General features: G+C 41.4%; 2 protein-coding genes across 2 annotated transcripts; both read left to right on the top strand.

Moving 5' to 3' along the window:
- Positions 1-1,626: 1,626 nt before the first annotated feature.
- On the top strand, positions 1,627-10,374 carry manf (mesencephalic astrocyte-derived neurotrophic factor). The gene is made up of 4 exons (XM_034685240.1): positions 1,627-1,854; positions 4,780-4,907; positions 6,971-7,112; positions 8,210-10,374. The coding sequence occupies exons 1-4, from the start codon at positions 1,767-1,769 to the stop codon at positions 8,392-8,394; spliced, it is 543 nt and encodes a 180-aa protein (XP_034541131.1). The 5' UTR covers positions 1,627-1,766; the 3' UTR covers positions 8,395-10,374.
- A 1,375-nt stretch (positions 10,375-11,749) lies between these two features.
- Positions 11,750-16,282, top strand: rbm15b (RNA binding motif protein 15B). The gene has a single exon (XM_034682415.1). The coding sequence runs from the start codon at positions 12,018-12,020 to the stop codon at positions 14,553-14,555; it is 2,538 nt and encodes an 845-aa protein (XP_034538306.1). The 5' UTR covers positions 11,750-12,017; the 3' UTR covers positions 14,556-16,282.
- Positions 16,283-16,499: the final 217 nt, after the last annotated feature.

Genomic DNA, 16,499 nt, shown 5'->3' with positions numbered 1-16,499 from the left:
AAAAGCATGAGAATTCAAGAAAATAAAGCATGACAATTCAAGAAAAGAACATGATAATTTAAGAAAATAAAACATGAGAATGTAAGAAAATAAAGCATGAAAATTCACGAAAACAAAGCATGAGAATTCAAGAAAAAAAAGCGTGAGAATTAAAAAAAAAGCATGAGAATTCAAGAAAAGAACATGAGAGTTCAAAAAAATAAAAAATGAGAATTTAAGAAAATAAAACATGAGAATTCAAGAAAACATTGAGAATTTAAGAAAATTTTAAAAAATGAGAATTCAAGAAAACATGAGAATTTAAGAAAATAAAACATGAGAATTTAAGAAAATAAAACATGAGAATTTAAGAAAATAAAAAAAATTGAATTTAAGAAAATAAACATGAGAATTTAAGAAAATAATGCATGAAAATTCAAGAAAACAACATGAGAATTCAAGAAAATAAAGCATGAGAATTTAAGAAAAAAAAGCATAACAATTCAAGAAAATAAAGCATGAGAATTCAAGAAAAGAACATGATAATTTAAGAAAATAAAACATGAGAATTTAAGAAAATAAAGCATGAAAATTCACGAAAATGAAGCATGATAATTCAAGAAAACAACATGAGAATTCAAGAAAATAAAAAATGAGAATTTAATAAAATAAAACATGATAATTCAAGAAAACAACATGAGAATTCAAGAAAACATTGAGAATTTTAAGAAAATAAAAAAATGAGAATTCAAGAAAATAAAAAATGAGAATTTAAGAAAATAAAACATGAGAATTCAAGAAAATAAAGCATGAGAATTGAAGAAAATAAACATGAGAATTTAAGAAAATAATGCATGAAAATTCAAGAAAACAACATGAGAATTCAAGAAAATAAAGCATGAGAATTTAAGAAGAAAAAGCATGACAATTTAAGAAAATAAAGCATGACAATTCAAGAAAAGAACATGATAATTTAAGAAAAATAAAACATGAGAATGTAAGAAAATAAAACATGAAAATTTACGAAAATAAAGCATGAGAATTTAAGAAAATAATGCATGAGAATTAAAGAAAATAAAGCGTGAGAATTCAAGAAAATAAAGCATGAGAATTCAAGAAAATAGTGCTTGAGAATTCAAGAAAACAACATGAGAATTTAAGAAAAAAAAACACGAAAATAAGATATGAGAATTTAAGAAAAAAAACTTGAAAAAATCTTGAAAATGTAAGAAAATAAAACATGAGAATTTGTGTACTGGAAGGTCAATTAAAGTCCTTTTTCCTGGAACTTTTTGGACACATTCATCTTTTTGTGTTAACTTCGACTTACTGATTGCTACGTTGATACGTGTCTTTTATATTAGCCGTCCTTTATCATACACCTCAAACAGCAGCATTAATAAACGTATCCTTTGTATGATATAATAAAATTCTTATAAAAACGGAAAGAAGCCTCGGAGCAAAGTTTTTATTCTACAGTTTCTTTACTGGATGCAAATACTTCCAGCGCACGCGGCGGATGTGGTCCAATCAGGCGGCGCCAACTGGACGTTGTTCCCGGAATGTTCTCTCCTCGGCCAATCATAGCAAAGTGCGTGGAGGCCAACAAGGAAGTCAGGCCTTTCGACCAATCAAGAGCCCACTTTGTGTGACGTGGCCCCGGACAGCCCGTACAATCAGGAACGTTTGCGTGCTCCGTTTACCGGCGTCTGAACTGAAGCGGCTCATGAGGAGGAACATTACCCGGAGCTGATTTAAGGTTAAAAGTGTAACTTGTTCCCGCAGAGATGTTGTGTTTAAGCGGTCTGTCGGTGGCTCTGGCCCTCATGCTGGTTCCTGGTTTCTCTGAAGCACTGAAGGAAGGAGAGTGTGAAGGTAAGGTAGCATGCTAGCTCCAGCTAACGGTCACAGCATCAGTTGTGCTGTTTTCTGTTTTCAGCTACTTTAACACATTGTATTTCAACACAAATCCACCATGTGGAGCTTCAAACTGTGATTAAAGTGTAGATTCCGCCTGTGTTAGTGTAGTGAGGTCGTTCTCAGCGCTTATATGATGCTAGCAGATCGTCACATTAATCTTAAAGGAGACCGTATCCTCTGAAGCTGCAGGTCTGATGAAGATTTTATAACTAAATAATCTGAAACAAAACAGAATAAGACCAGACTGAAGACACAGAGCAGCCAAACACCACCTCAAAGCATAAAGTGTCTAGTTAGCGTCAATATCTGTGTGGACAAACGTATGTCCTACGAAGGGACAGGAAGGAGGACAGACAATTTCAGTTCCAGAAAGGTTGCAAATCATTTAAAGCCTGTATTTTCTCGAAAATAGTGCAAAGGCAACCTATACAACTGAAACATTATATTGTTTTCTGAGAAATAGATGCTTATTTTAAACGTGATTTATCTACACGTTTCAAAACTGTCTCTGAAAAAGTTTTGTAATGCTGAAAACACACCTGGAGGAACATCTCCCAACTAATGAGGTTAATGATCTACAGGTTAATGACATGACCGGGTATAAAAAGGACACTTCAGAGAGGCTGAGTTTCTCAGATGGAAGGTGAGATGGGATTCACCAATCTGTGAGAGACTGCGTGAATAAATAGTTCAACAGTTTCAGAAAATAATGTTCCTCAGAGTGAAATGACAAAGTGATTGGATTTCATCGTCTACAGTAAAAATATCATAAAAAGAGTCTGGAGACATCTCTGTACTACAGGGACAAGGACCAAAACCAAGACTGGATGGACCTGATCTTCAGGCCCTCAGGCAGCACTGCATTATAAACAGACATGACTCTGTAGTGGAAATCACTGCATGGGCTCACATCACTTCAAAACCCATTGTCTGTGAACACAGTTCATCACTGCATCCACAAATGCAGGTTAAAACTGATCTATGCAAAGAGGAAACCGTATATAAACATGATCCAGAAACACTGGAGACTTCTCTGGTCCTGTGCCCGTTGAAGATGGACTGAGGGGAAGTTCAAAACGATCATCATCAGAGCTCACTGATACTGCCATCCAGTCTTGTGCACTCTGAGACGTAATATTATATCAAGGACCTCATTCTATAGATATGAGTGTGAGGGGGCTGCACATGAGCAGTTGAAGGGTTTGGTTCCCCGTCAAGTGTACAGGATGTTAACCGGCACCTCTTGCTGTCAGTCTGAATAACATACTTTGATCCCTACCAGGACTTGTACCGGCCCCCCTCTAGTTTCAGACTGAGCTTCTCCCGCCCTTTTAATGATCGCAAACAAGCAAGTGCAAAATGAATGTTTCAGCATATAGAGTTGATTTGAGGAAGCTGCTTTTGGTTTCTCATTAAGCTATCTCTCTGTAGGGAACCTTTCTGTAATGTTGTCAGACACTTGGAGTAAGAACCTGAGCCTGTCAGGGACTAAAACAAGAACAAGTGGACATATTTTGATTTTTCCATCATGAAGCTGCAGCCATCACAGCTTCTACCCGGGCCTGGCTTTAATGCGGTACAACCCGCTGACTGTAGCCCTTCTGACAGCTGTTGCTAACAAACAATAAACAGAAGAAGAAACTGTTACTTCCAGATACCAGTGAAACAAGGAGATATTTAGAATAAGAGAAAACTGCAGAAACTTTGTCAGTCATGGAAAGGTTATGTGAAGAACTTCTTCTATTTAAAAACAAACCAAACTGAGGTCCAGTGCAAACTCTGCCAGGTCAAACAACTGTGACTCCAGTTTACAATGACTTTGCAAAGAAAGCGAGACACCAAACTAGGGATGTACATTTTAAGTATTTTCCGTGATCGATTTTTGGAAATGTTAACGATCAATTATCGATTAATTGATAAAAAAATAACATTATTATTCTTACGTCAAAAACAATGCCAAATACGTTGTTTTATAATATTTTCTACGGCAACAAAATGCATAGAACTGACAGGACTGAGTACGGGTACATGTTTGACACGCAGATTATCAACGATCAGGCTCATAAAAATATTCTCCGCGGATGTAATCTTATAAAGTGAAGGCTGAGACTACTAACAGAAAATTACTTCAAACTCCCAGTGTCCAGTTTTCTGCCTACTCGTTCTTATTGAGAAAAATAAACATGTGTATTCGGTCAGGTGTCAGCCGGGAGCGCAACCGGGTCATAATCAGTCCAGCTGCAGAAAAGCTCAGACGGCTCTGATGTTGCTGCTCAGCAAACATAGTGTACCTGAATTTCCCACCTGTCTGTTGCCTTCGTATCCAAAGGTGGGAAATGTCCAGTTTAAAGTTGGGAACCTTCGTGTCCGTGTTGTTGTTGGCAGCAGTTTTGTACTGATCCTCTTTTAAAAAGCGCACGTGGAGACCTGACGCCCAGCCGCAGCCACCAGCAGAGCATCTCCGCTGTGCGCAACACCTTTAACAACTGAATCACATCGAAACATGCTTTAAACTTAAAACACCTCCCTGATAGCTCAGTGTAATATGAGACCACATGATGTTTGTTCCACGTGATGGAGAATTGATAACAAAAATGTGTGTTTCGAGTAATTTCTTAACAATCAATTAATCGATAATCGATTAATTGTGGTCATCCCTACACCAAACAGAAAACCTCTGGTACTGCAACCAGTCAAAGTGTTTCAGCCTGCAGCAAATCAAAGGCTGTTTGGGTTTGATGGTTTTGTTCTTCTACTTTATCCCAAAACAATTAAACCAAACAATACATATATCAACAAACATTTGCCACATTGAACTCTCATCACATTGAGATGACTCCCTTAAGTTTTTAAATGTGTGTGTTTCTCTGTTTCCTGCAGTGTGCGTGACCTTCCTGGGGAAGTTTTATCAGTCACTAAAGGACAACAATGTGGAGTTTAAAAGCGGAGAAATCGAGAAGGCGATCACAAAGACCTGCAAAGATGCTAAAGGCAAAGAAAACCGCTTTGTAAGTAAACAACGGGTTCAAACCCTTCAGCTGTGTGCTAAAGCTTTTAGTCACGTGTGCTGAGTGTTGATGATCACCTTCATTTTAATCAATCAATCTTTATTTAAAAATTGCCAAATCACAACAAATGTTATCTGAAGATTTTTTTCAAACAGAGCAGAGGGGTATACTACGAAGTGAGTTCAGCACTAAATCCTGGTGTTAACTTCTCACGTTGAATTACTTTAACACAAAACATCAGGATAGTTGCCTAGAAAAATGATTTTTGCACTTATGTTGGACTGAATGAAAGGCAGGTTTGTGGTTGACAGTAACATTCAGTGTCCTGTCTGTGTCTCTGAGACACCAGGTAGCAGCTGGCTCTTCTTTATTTTACTCTTTTTGGATTTTGTAAAAACATCACACGAGGATGTAGTAGTTTTTGGTATGAACCTAGCTTTACTTCAGCGGGATGAAAAGCTCATATCAGCACAGCACCAGAGTAGACCCTGGAGTAAAGGGAGCTTACGTCTCTGGTTAAATGATCTTAATAAATGTCTGCAGCTGAATCACACACACTGATCTCCTGGAAATGCCCTGAACGAGTTGTAAGTGTATGGTTCCTGCAAACGGCCTGTCAGCTTTACCTGGACTTCTGTCAGATTTCTGCAGAAGGTATAAGTGAGCTGATGAGTGACCACAGCAGGTAAATGTGATCTGGAGCAGGTGGGAGTGGAAGATGATTTTCATATCCTACAACTAGTGCGCGAGCAGTGTGATCATCGTGCTCGCCTGTATGTTCTTTCCACTCATTTGTTGATACAGTGAATGTTTGCAGGAACATGTAACATTAATAAAAAGCGATACTTGTCATCATAGCGTCCAACTCTATCTTATAAACATGAAACTGCTGTGACTGTAACTGTAGTGTCCTTTGTCCTGCCTTTTCTCTGTCTGATAGGCAAAACTTGAAATCTGTGACTCCAATTTGACAATACTGTAGAACTGGGCGATATTACAAAAGATGTTATCTCAATATTTTTTTTCACATCAGAGGATATCGATAATTGTCATGGTAAAAATGTAATCATTATTTCCTTAAATGTAAAGGCAGATTTTTGCTCTTGAGTGAAAGTTGAAGACGGTTTGTTAGTTTGTATCTGGATTTAGTTTTCTGATAAGCTTCTTGAATCCATCATTTTTGATGGTGCTAACAGGAAGCAGGTCTTTTGTGTAAGAGGGGATTTTGTGAAGTTTTATTTTGTAAGTTCTTTTTTTCCTCAGGTTAAGATAATTTGCATAATCAGATTTATTTTCTCACATCCTGAAAGTATATTTAATGAAGTGTATTAAGTTAATAGTTAATGCAGAGTCAACAGTGTCAGACTAACAACTCTGCTTTGAACTGGTAGGTTTTATGTTTTCTTCGTATCAGCTGTGTTTGCATTCCACTCCAAACTTCTTTAAGCCCCGCCTACCTCTCATCCTGTGACATGATTGGCTGTTCAATGTCGTCATCTTCTTCTGTCCAATGTTGGATGGTAACTAGCCTCTAAGACAAATTAGCATCCCCTCCCTTTCCAGTGGTTAAGGGGTATAATTGCAGGTTTAAATATATCACATTTTTATTGAACATTTGTTACATTTATATTGAGAAAAATCATATCACATTAATTATCGTTAGCGAATTATCGCCCAGCCCTACACTAATGAACTCTCAGCTGTCTTCATTTCTATGTACAGGAATGATGTTTGATGTTTAATTTTGGCTTTACTGAAAATAGCTCATTTTGATAAACAGTCTTTGTGCTTTTAAATAAAGACCCTAATTACACGTTGGATCACAAATCTAGATGCCTGAGATCTTAACTTCTTTCTAACCTGAGATCTGCTGCTCATGTGGAAGGTTTTGTTCTTTTAAAATATAAATTCTGCAGAACAGGACACACTAAGATGATTTAATCTGGTAGATGCTCCATGAATACATGCATGGAGGACGAGACCTCACTTCCTTTCTTATCTCAGGATGCTGCCCATCCTGCAATCATCCTCTAAAACAGTCGTACGATATTTCTTCTCTCCAGTGTTACTACATCGGAGCAACGAGTGACGCAGCCACAAAGATGGTCAACGAGGTGTCAAAGCCTCTCAGTTATCACGTTCCCGTTGAGAAGATCTGTGAGAAGCTCAAGAAGAAGGATGGACAGATCTGTGAACTGAAATACGGTGAGAGATACTTCAAATGATTGTAACCCTGTCTGTAGTTATTGATGATTAACAGACCTAATGTTTCTGCTCGTGTTCATGTTTATCCATGTTTAAAGTAGGGCTGCAAAATTAATCGAATTTTAATCGTGATCACGATTTTGGCCGCCACGATTAAATAAGCCTTATCGTCTGCGATATTTATATTTGATGTCAAAACGGGAGAGCTTGTAAAAACATATATATGATATATGATAGACAGATATGAAGTCCTCGGGAGGAAATTCAACAACTGAGAGGTATTTAGTCAGCTGCGAGCGCACATAAAAGAACTCGGCTTGGAGAGCAGAGCAGTGTCTGCCCAAGTTTGTATGCCTTGCTGCGCTCTCTCGGACAGAAACTTTCCATGCAGAGCTGATTTGTACTCTTGCGAATTGTTAATCAGAAGCAGTGTCATTCCCCTCCTCTGTCCCTATGCATTTATGTGCGCTCGCAGCTGCCTAAATACCTCCCGGTTGTTAAATTTCTTCGCGAGGACTTCATATCTGCTCGTGTGAAAAATTATCTGCTCGTGAATATGTTTTTACAAGCTCTCCCGTTTTGACATAAATCTAACACTATTATTGCCTTTTCTGTATAAGCTGTAATTGTTTCCATTGAGTTGCGCTTCGTGATTGCACTCTTTAACACAATATTTATTCTGTTAGCCCTTTGTAAATTTTGAATTCTTGGGTAAATTTTATTTTTTATCATTTGTCATTTATTCTTATTTAAAGTTCCTTTTGCACTGAAAACGGTTTACATATTGTTTGCTTAAAAGTAGCGCAATAAAAATACAGATTTTTTTCCCTATGAATAATCGTGATAACAATATTGGTCAAAATAATCGGGATTATCATTTTGGCCATAAACGTGCAGCCCTAGTTTAAAGACAGAAAATGAAACACTCTGAAGGATATCTTACTTCACATTGCTGAAAGAGGTTGAGGGAAATTTTGTTTTTTGTTTCCATGTAGAGGGACAGAAAGAGCTAAAGAAATGAGGGTGTTGTGCCAAACAAAGCCTAAAAATCAAAGAAATCTAATCTTCTTACTGATTGTTTCCGTCTCGTCCTTCAGACAAACAGCTGGACCTGACCTCAGTGGACCTGAAGAAGCTCAAAGTGAAGGACCTGAAGAAGATCCTGGAGGAGTGGGGCGAGTCCTGCAAAGGCTGTGCTGAAAAATCCGATTTTATCCGCAAAATCACAGAGCTCATGCCCAAGTACGCCCCTGCAGCCGCCAGTGCACGGACAGATCTGTAGAAAGGTCCAAAAAAACACTCAACACACAACTTTTGACTGGAGCTGGACCAGACTGTGATCCAGAGAGGAGGAGGAGGGTCTTTGTTTTGTTTTTTTCTTTAAGGTGTACGCTCATCCGACCATCCAACACTGATCCATTGTCACAGCAGCCGTGGATTTACTTTAAAGGAGGATTCCATTGACAGGAGCATTGTATAGGGGAGCTGGAGGAGGTTTTTCTGTCCGTGTAATGAAAACATTTCACCATATGTTGGATAAATAAGTGACTCTTGGTTATATTCTTACAAACAGATAATTTGTTAAAGTCTCTATACAGCCTGCGCTTCATAAACTCACTCATAGCTCTTCTTCAGCCTCTGCTGACGTGACCTGCTTAGATGTTGAGGTTCTTCCGAAAATAATCCTGGTTTTAAAGATGTTTGAGTTCCTCTCTCCTTTACCTGAATGAGTCAGTGCCTTTAAAAACACTGACATGCTCACATGCACATTAAACCAGATCATCATGAGCTTAGAGGCTGCTGAAAAATCCCATAGTTAAAATGTAACTCAGTTTAAAGTGTAAATATAACGATTCTTGGATATTTTTTTTTATATATTCAGGGTCTTATTAGCAAAGTATGTTAGTCACAATACCAGAATTTTAAACTTTGATACAATACCAGTACAAATTAGATGTTGCTAATACTTTGATTTCCATCCTGCACACAGTGCTGGTACAGGAACACAGACCATCACACTGTTTATAGAAATGAAACGCCAAATAAGTGTAGATGTACAACCAAAATGAAATATTTCCCCTGAGTTATCATTTAGAATCCCGAGGAGGTGTGTGTCGGTGAGGCTGAGGCCACCCCTCCCACCTGTCAGTCACCATTCCCTTAATTCTGCAGTCAATGAAATCTGACTGCTTACAGTTTCCACAGATGAAGAAAAGAGCGTCAGGGACCACAACACAGTTTTTTCGTACCAGGCTGTAAACATGTTTAACTCTGTTGTACAAATGAACATTTTAACATGGGACCTAATGAGGTTTCCTCAGCTTTTGGAGACAGCCTCAAGTGGACAGTCGAGGAAATGCAGTTTTTTGCACTTTTCCACTGGCTTCTGTTTTGAACACCAAAAGCTACTCGGGTAGAAAACTTGTAAAATTTTCTACATGTTTAAAGATGCATACTGCCATCTACTGTTGAAGAGTATGTAAGGAGTGACTGAAGAATAATTTTCAATGGTTATGTATGGACAATATTTAACTTTAAAACCTATATCGGCTGATACAGGTGACGTGCCAATGTTCTGACTCATTATTTAAGTTTCGAATCTGAATAGAAAAGCTAAAAGGACCAACACAGCAAAGCATCACGGTGGTAATATTGACTAAACTACCAGAGCTGTTGCATCAATTTAAAGTTTTAAAGTCTGTCTGCACGTAGATAAGTACAGGGGACGCAGAGTTAAAGTGACTTCTTCTCTGTCGCAGGAACCCTCAACAATAATCAAGATTTTTTTATTTCTGAAGAGTGTTTTATGTTTATCAGCTTTGTTTCAGTCTAACTGGACTGATTAACTCAAGCAGTCAGCATCCGCTCCCCTGCTGTTCTCCTTCCTCCTTCAGGCAGAGCTGAGGGCAGAATAACCCAACCAGGCATCAGGCGCTCGATGATTAGGACTGATAAAAAAACACAACAACGTAACAACACTTTGGATCTGCCTCAGCCTCTCCTGTGTTACAAATTCAGCTGTAAGACAATATTTATGGTTTCTGTGTGTTTCAGAAGGGATAGATGTTTTAATGTTTGACAAGAAGATGTTTGAACTTAAATACTAAACGTGCTAAACGGTTTGTGATGCTTGAGAACACGTGTTCGTTCTGGGGGATGAAAATTTAAAATGTGCTGTTGTTTCACTCTGACCTCTCATGTAAGGCCCAGGCATTTGTTACAACTGTATTATTCTACTTTTTCATTAAAATATAAAAATCAAGCTGGTGTACGGGGCGGTGTCTCAAACACGTGACAGGAGTTCAGTATTATTTATTTAAATGTTGTGTTGAAAATAAGTTAGAACTACATCTGAAATAACTTTTAGGTGTTCAATTTGTTTAACAAGTTATTTTATACTTCATTTATCATTTTATTTTATTTCTCCGGAGTCCAGATTCTCTTATAGATATATAACACCTGGTTGAAACTACGGAAGACAAATTCAGCCAAAATGTAACCACAATTTAAAAAAAGAACAAAAGTGTCCTTTTAGTTCAATGTAGCAATAATTACTTCCCATACAGTCCTCATTAATCAACATAATACAATTTAAATTGGTATTTTTCTTTATCTTATATAGAACTCAAATAACTTGATTGGTTTAGAAGAAAAGGCATGTTAATCTAATGGTAATCTAATATAATCATATAGATTAAAAATATATAAATATTTTTCCAAATAAAAATGCAACAGAGAGTAAAAGATAATTGTTTTATTAAAGAAATAAGTTAATAAACTACGTTAGTATTTTTTGGAATTAATCAAAGGTGAAAGCAAAAAAACAGAAATATACATTTAAGTAACATTTTAACATCAAGTAACATCAATTAACTGATGGAGGTATTAATAATTATTATTATTAGAAAGTTTTCGTACAAACAGGAACTTTTCATGAATACCATATGTTAAATTACTTATTAATGATGATTTGGGAATCTTTCAGCCACATGAGATTTTATCTAAAGGAAAACGAAAAATGAAATAAAACAACCTTAAATATTAATCCTTGCTGACCAACTATACACTTTAGGAAAGTGAAAAAACATTTGATCTTTTTCAGGTTATTGATTAAACACATATTTATTGATAAAATACTCAGACTGCTAAGTGTTCCAAGTAACCGGACCAAAGGGGTACTGAATTACAAAAATTCAGACAAAATATTTTTATAAAAAATACAATTTGAAAAAGGGAGAGAGAAAGACCTCCTGAATTATAATGAGACATGTGTTGTTTTCTCAAAAAAGTGTAATACACATGTTGTCTTAATAACAAATAGTTGAAAATTTAAGAGTAATTTTTTTTATTATTATTATGAGAAAAAAAAGTCCTAAAATCAAACATCAGAATTCTGACATAAATCTCTGAATCACAAAAATACACGATAAAAAGAAGTTTCTGCATGCACCGCCCTCCTTTATTTCAGTGGCCCTTATCCTCTTCCGTAATGAATTGATTATTTTTATTATTAAGGGATTATTATTTTTGGGGTATTTCATACAGTCTATGGATTGGACGTGTATTATCAATTTTGTTTTTGTAATTTATCCAAATCCGAGCTTGCGACGTCATGACGTTGGCTGAAGCTGCGTCATCACACCCTCCGCCCTCCAACGGGAGAGCGCACATTCCTATTGTCCAAGATGGCGGCGTAGGTGCAGATTCCCTGATGCTGTCATGTTTTTAAAAGAGTTTGTGCTTTTATTTCGATATTTATGCAATTATTCAACGCCCGGAGTGATAGCGTGTCTCTGCCGAGCCGGTAGCCTGCATCGCTGTTTCAGCTAACCCCCATAGAGTCGCTCTTCTGGCCGGATTCCCGTTGCAGGCAACGAAAAGTTTGAGCTCCATCATCCTTTGAAGATGAAGAGGCAGGCCGGGAGGGAGACCAGTCCGTCCAGGGCCGCCGCTAAGCGGATACGAGAGAGGGAGCGGGAGAGTACGCGGAGAGAAGAGCTCCCGCCGCCGCCTCTGGCTCTGCTGCTGGCGGAGAGCCGAGGATATCACCGCCGAAGCCGCAGCAGGGAGCGAGAGAAGCCGCGGCTCCGGGAGGAGCGGGCGGAGAGGGCGGAGCGGGCGGCAGCCCTGGAGCTACACCACCGACATGAGCTCAGCCTCCTCGGTCGACCCCCGCTCCGGACCACGGCGGCGGAGCTTCCCGCCGCCCGGCCGGGCACTCTGGAGTACAAGACGCTGCTCATCAGTAACCTGGGCTCGCAGGTCTCGGACGAGGACGTGGAGGACGCTCTGTTTCATGAGTTCAAAAAGTTCGGGGACGTCAGCGTGAAGCTGTCTCACACCCCGGAGCTGGGCCGGATTGCTTACGTGAATTTCAGACAACCGGAGGACGCAAAGGAGGCCAGGCACGCCAAATCCTCCAGATTAGTTCTGGGTGACCGGCAGCTGAAGATCGAGCCCATGTACGTGAGGAGGCGGAGCGTGACGCCACCTGACGCCGGGTATCTGCCTCTGCACGCCCCCTATCCGTACAGACAACGCTCCCTGTCCCCACCGGGACCCGGGGCGAGCAGCATCAGGGACCTGAGAGCTAGACACTACGCCCTGGAGACCCTGACTCTCAGCAGGGAGAGGGAGAGGCTGTTGGATTACTACGGGATGCTGGATGAGAGGGGGCGGCCCTACGGGTTCCCTCCCATGCCTGTGGTGGAAGATTTAAAACCGGAGGACGACCAGAGGGCGACCAGCAACCTGTTCATAGGAAATCTGGACGGAAACGTGACAGAGGCAGAACTCAGGAGGGGGTTTGACAAGTACGGCATCATCGAGGACGTGGTGATCAAGAGGCCGGCTCGTGGGCAAGGTGGGGCCTACGCTTTTGTGAAGTTTCAGAACCTTGACATGGCTCACCGGGCCAAAGTAGCCATGCAGGGGCGGCTCATCGGAGGTAACCCCATTAAGATTGGCTATGGTAAAGCTAACCCCACGACCCGGCTCTGGGTCGGCGGTCTGGGGCCTGGAAACTCACTCGCTGCTCTGGCTCGAGAGTTTGACCGCTTTGGCAGCATCAGGAACATCGACTATGTAAAGGGGGACAGCTTCGCCTACATCCAGTATGAGAGTTTGGACGCTGCGCAGGCCGCCTGCAGCCAGATGAGGGGCTTCCCGTTAGGCGGTCCTGAACGGCGTCTCAGGGTGGACTTTGCTAAAGTGGAGGAGAGCCCTGCTCGACCGTTTCCTCCTGGTTATCAGCCTCCTGTCGCTGCCCCCTCCCACTATGACCTCCTTGGGGAGGCCTACAGCCGCCATCGCAGCCTGGAGCGAGAACTGAGGGGAGCCAGAGACCGCTCCTCGCCAACCCCCCACAACCTGCTCACCCAGAGGGAGCGAGACAGGGTCCTGCTAGAGAGAGACTTCTCCACCAGCCCCACCCGCAGCGTGGAGAGGAGACTCGGGGGTGTGGAGGCCTTTGGGAGGAGTGGGAGAGCAGTGAGGAGCCGGAGCCGGAGCAGGGAGCGCTGGCTGAAGGAGAGGGAGGAGAGGAGGGCCAGGAGGAGGAGCAGGAGTCCGTCTGCTGACAGGCAGGTGGAGGAGAGGGACAGCGTGAAGGAAAGGGGGAGGTCCAGGGTTCGAGGTCCAGGAGGGGTCATCTCTCCCGAGGCGAGCCCGGACAGAGCATGCGTTCGAGCTCCTGACTCCACCACAGAGCCCAGAGACCACTCCCCTGACAGCGGCGCAGGAGGGCGACACGCCACCAATGAAGAAGACCCCCCATCAGGCCGCCACCACAGCAAGCGGTCCTCGAGTGACCATCTCAACAATCACCACCATCGGAACAGCGAAGTCATCAGCTCTCCTGCCACCGTCATGGACACGCACTCCTCCTCCTCCTCCTCTCCCAGCACGCTGTCAGAGTTTGCCGCAGCGTCACTTTCTAAAATCTGGCACGGCTTCTTCGCTCTGAAGAACAGCAGTTTCCCCACAGACCTGTACCTGCTGGAGGGGGGCGTGGCCTTCTTCAACACGATGATGAAGGAGAGTCTGAAGCTGCAGAGTCAGAACCAGCCGAGCCAGCTGAAGATCGTCCAGCGGCTACGCATGGACCAGACCCGCCTGGACGAGGTCCTGCGCCGCATCAAACTCGGGCGGCCCGATGGGTTTGCCATCCTGCTGGCTCTGCAAGGCCCTGTCGACCGCCAGGCCCCTGCCCCCGAGCCGGGGCTGCAGGTGCGCCTGCTTCGCCACCTGGTGACTTACCTGCGGAACAAGGAAGCAGCCGGAGTGGTGAGTCTACCTGCTGCCAAAGACGGGGGGCCAGGGGCAATGCTGTACGCTTTCCCCCCTGGCGTGTTCTCACAGCAGTACCTGCAGGCCGCCAAGAGGACTGTGGGTAACACGGACGAGGAGCACATGGTCATTGTGATCGTTAATGACACTAACTGATGAAACACTGAACAGCTCTGACTTGTACAGACACGTGCAGGCATGCACATGCTCACAAACACACACTAACACACACACACAACGAGCAGAGAGGGCACTCGCTCTGTGACTTCCACGCTGTTTTTAGAAACGTGAGATTTAATGTTTATTGATTATCTTATGAATGAAACAGAGAAGAACACTACGTCTCTCTTTCTCTCTTCCTCTGTCATGACTCCACGTCTCTCCTCTCTGACGCGCTTTCTTTAAAGGCAGATATGAATGAGTGTGCACCACGGCCGTCTGCAGAAGCAAACGGTATAAAGCAATTCTAATGTTCAACTTTTTACTTTATATTTGGGTCAATGTTAGGAACAGGTGAAAAGCTTTGGGACTGCTCCTGTTGAGTGTTTGAGCCATGGGGGATGCAACTCCATGCACACTATGTCCTCAAAATCTCTTGTTTTTGTCCCTGACAGGCTCAGATTGTTACTCTAAGTGTCTGTCTTCATTACAGAAAGAATCCCTGCAGAGAGAGAGCTTTATTTTACAAACTAAGATGCTTACTGGAACCACAAACAGACTTTACATCCCTCTCTTCACAGCCTTCAGACTCCTCTGACTAAAACACAAATTATACCTCATCAAGCGGTGGACTCGCCCGTCTGTTGCTGCCTTCATGGGCAAGTATTTATGCGTTATTGTAAGGTTTAGGTGTTTAAATGGCAGCATAGATGAAACACCATATATGTTTAACATTTAATAACACAAAATACAAACTGAATGCGGCAGAAGCAGATCTGGGATCCCTTTTTATGATGAGCTTAAAATGCAACCTCTTTAATGAAGTTTGGTGGCTTTGAGAAAAGCAACATTACAGCTATCTGTGGTTTAAAGGAAGCATTTCAGTTTTAAATACAAAGATCTGTCTCATCTGTAATGTTGTAAGACACTTGAATGTGAGTCTGCGTCAGTCAAAGCCCAAGAAAACACTGAAGTGTCAGGTTTGGTCCGACGTGACGCTGGGTCTGGTCTCGACTGATGCAAACTACCCGAGCAGTTCAAAACTTTTTAAACCCATGAGTCGTCCAGACACAAAATATGTCATCATGTTTGAAATGCACAGAATGCCCTTTAAATCAGTTTTACAAGGAACATAATGGAGATGTGATGTAAATGTAAAGGCTGCTCTGATCTTTGTACTCTAAAGTGTAACACTAAATCGGAGAGGTGTGTTTCTATGCTTGTTTACTTTATTTGTATTTTATTGCCTTTTTATGGGATGTCGTTCTGTAAATGGACAGACTTGGACGGGTTGCTTTTATACAAAGTGATTGTACTGTAAACTGAATGGGAACGTGGCTCCTCCTCCACCTGTCTCTACTCGCAGGTTTGGACTGATGTGACGTGTTTTTGATTTTGCTAAAAGCACGAGTCATTGGAGACGATCAGGATCTCCTGACCCGTCCTGATCCTGTGACTGTATATTTGACATAGATCGTGTTTATGAATCGAACCATTCCAGACTCTTCTCTTGTTTTGAAGGCGTGGCCGTGTCCGCTCTGTTGTTGCATGCTGGAAAAGAAAAGATTTATATTTTGTCATGTATGCTTCCCTTTCTGTAACCTGCTGATTCATGTTCAGCTGTCAAACTGGTGCTCTGGTGTTCTGATCGTATTACTGGTTCAGATTTTATATTGTATGATGACTTTTATTCAATTTTAATACATCAATCCATCCATCTTTTACCCGCCCATGCTCCTCTTTATTCCTCAGCTTCCTGCAGTTTAGCTTCAAGAATGTCTGCAACGTCTCAGTCCTGCTTCTGTGTCTTAATATAGACATTTACAGAGTTTATTGGAATAAAACCATGTTTTGACGAGTCAGGGGAATATGTCAAAAGATTTAATCAACTCTCAGATGCTTCACAAACTCCCCTATGACTTCAATATCCAGGAAATCTTT

The sequence above is a fragment of the Notolabrus celidotus genome, chromosome 1 (assembly GCF_009762535.1).
Source record: "Notolabrus celidotus isolate fNotCel1 chromosome 1, fNotCel1.pri, whole genome shotgun sequence".
NCBI classification, from domain to species: Eukaryota; Metazoa; Chordata; class Actinopteri; order Labriformes; family Labridae; genus Notolabrus; species Notolabrus celidotus.
This window is presented reverse-complemented; position numbering and strand designations above follow the sequence as displayed.

Coding starts and splice junctions, on each gene's coding strand:
- rbm15b (XM_034682415.1), top strand. CDS start 12,018: ATGAAGAGGCAGGCCGGGAGGGAGACCAGTCCGTCCAGGGCCGCCGCT.
- manf (XM_034685240.1), top strand. CDS start 1,767: ATGTTGTGTTTAAGCGGTCTGTCGGTGGCTCTGGCCCTCATGCTGGTT. Junction 1,855..4,779: donor GAAGGAAGGAGAGTGTGAAG/GTAAGGTAGCAT, acceptor TGTTTCCTGCAG/TGTGCGTGACCTTCCTGGGG. Junction 4,908..6,970: donor AAGGCAAAGAAAACCGCTTT/GTAAGTAAACAA, acceptor TCTTCTCTCCAG/TGTTACTACATCGGAGCAAC.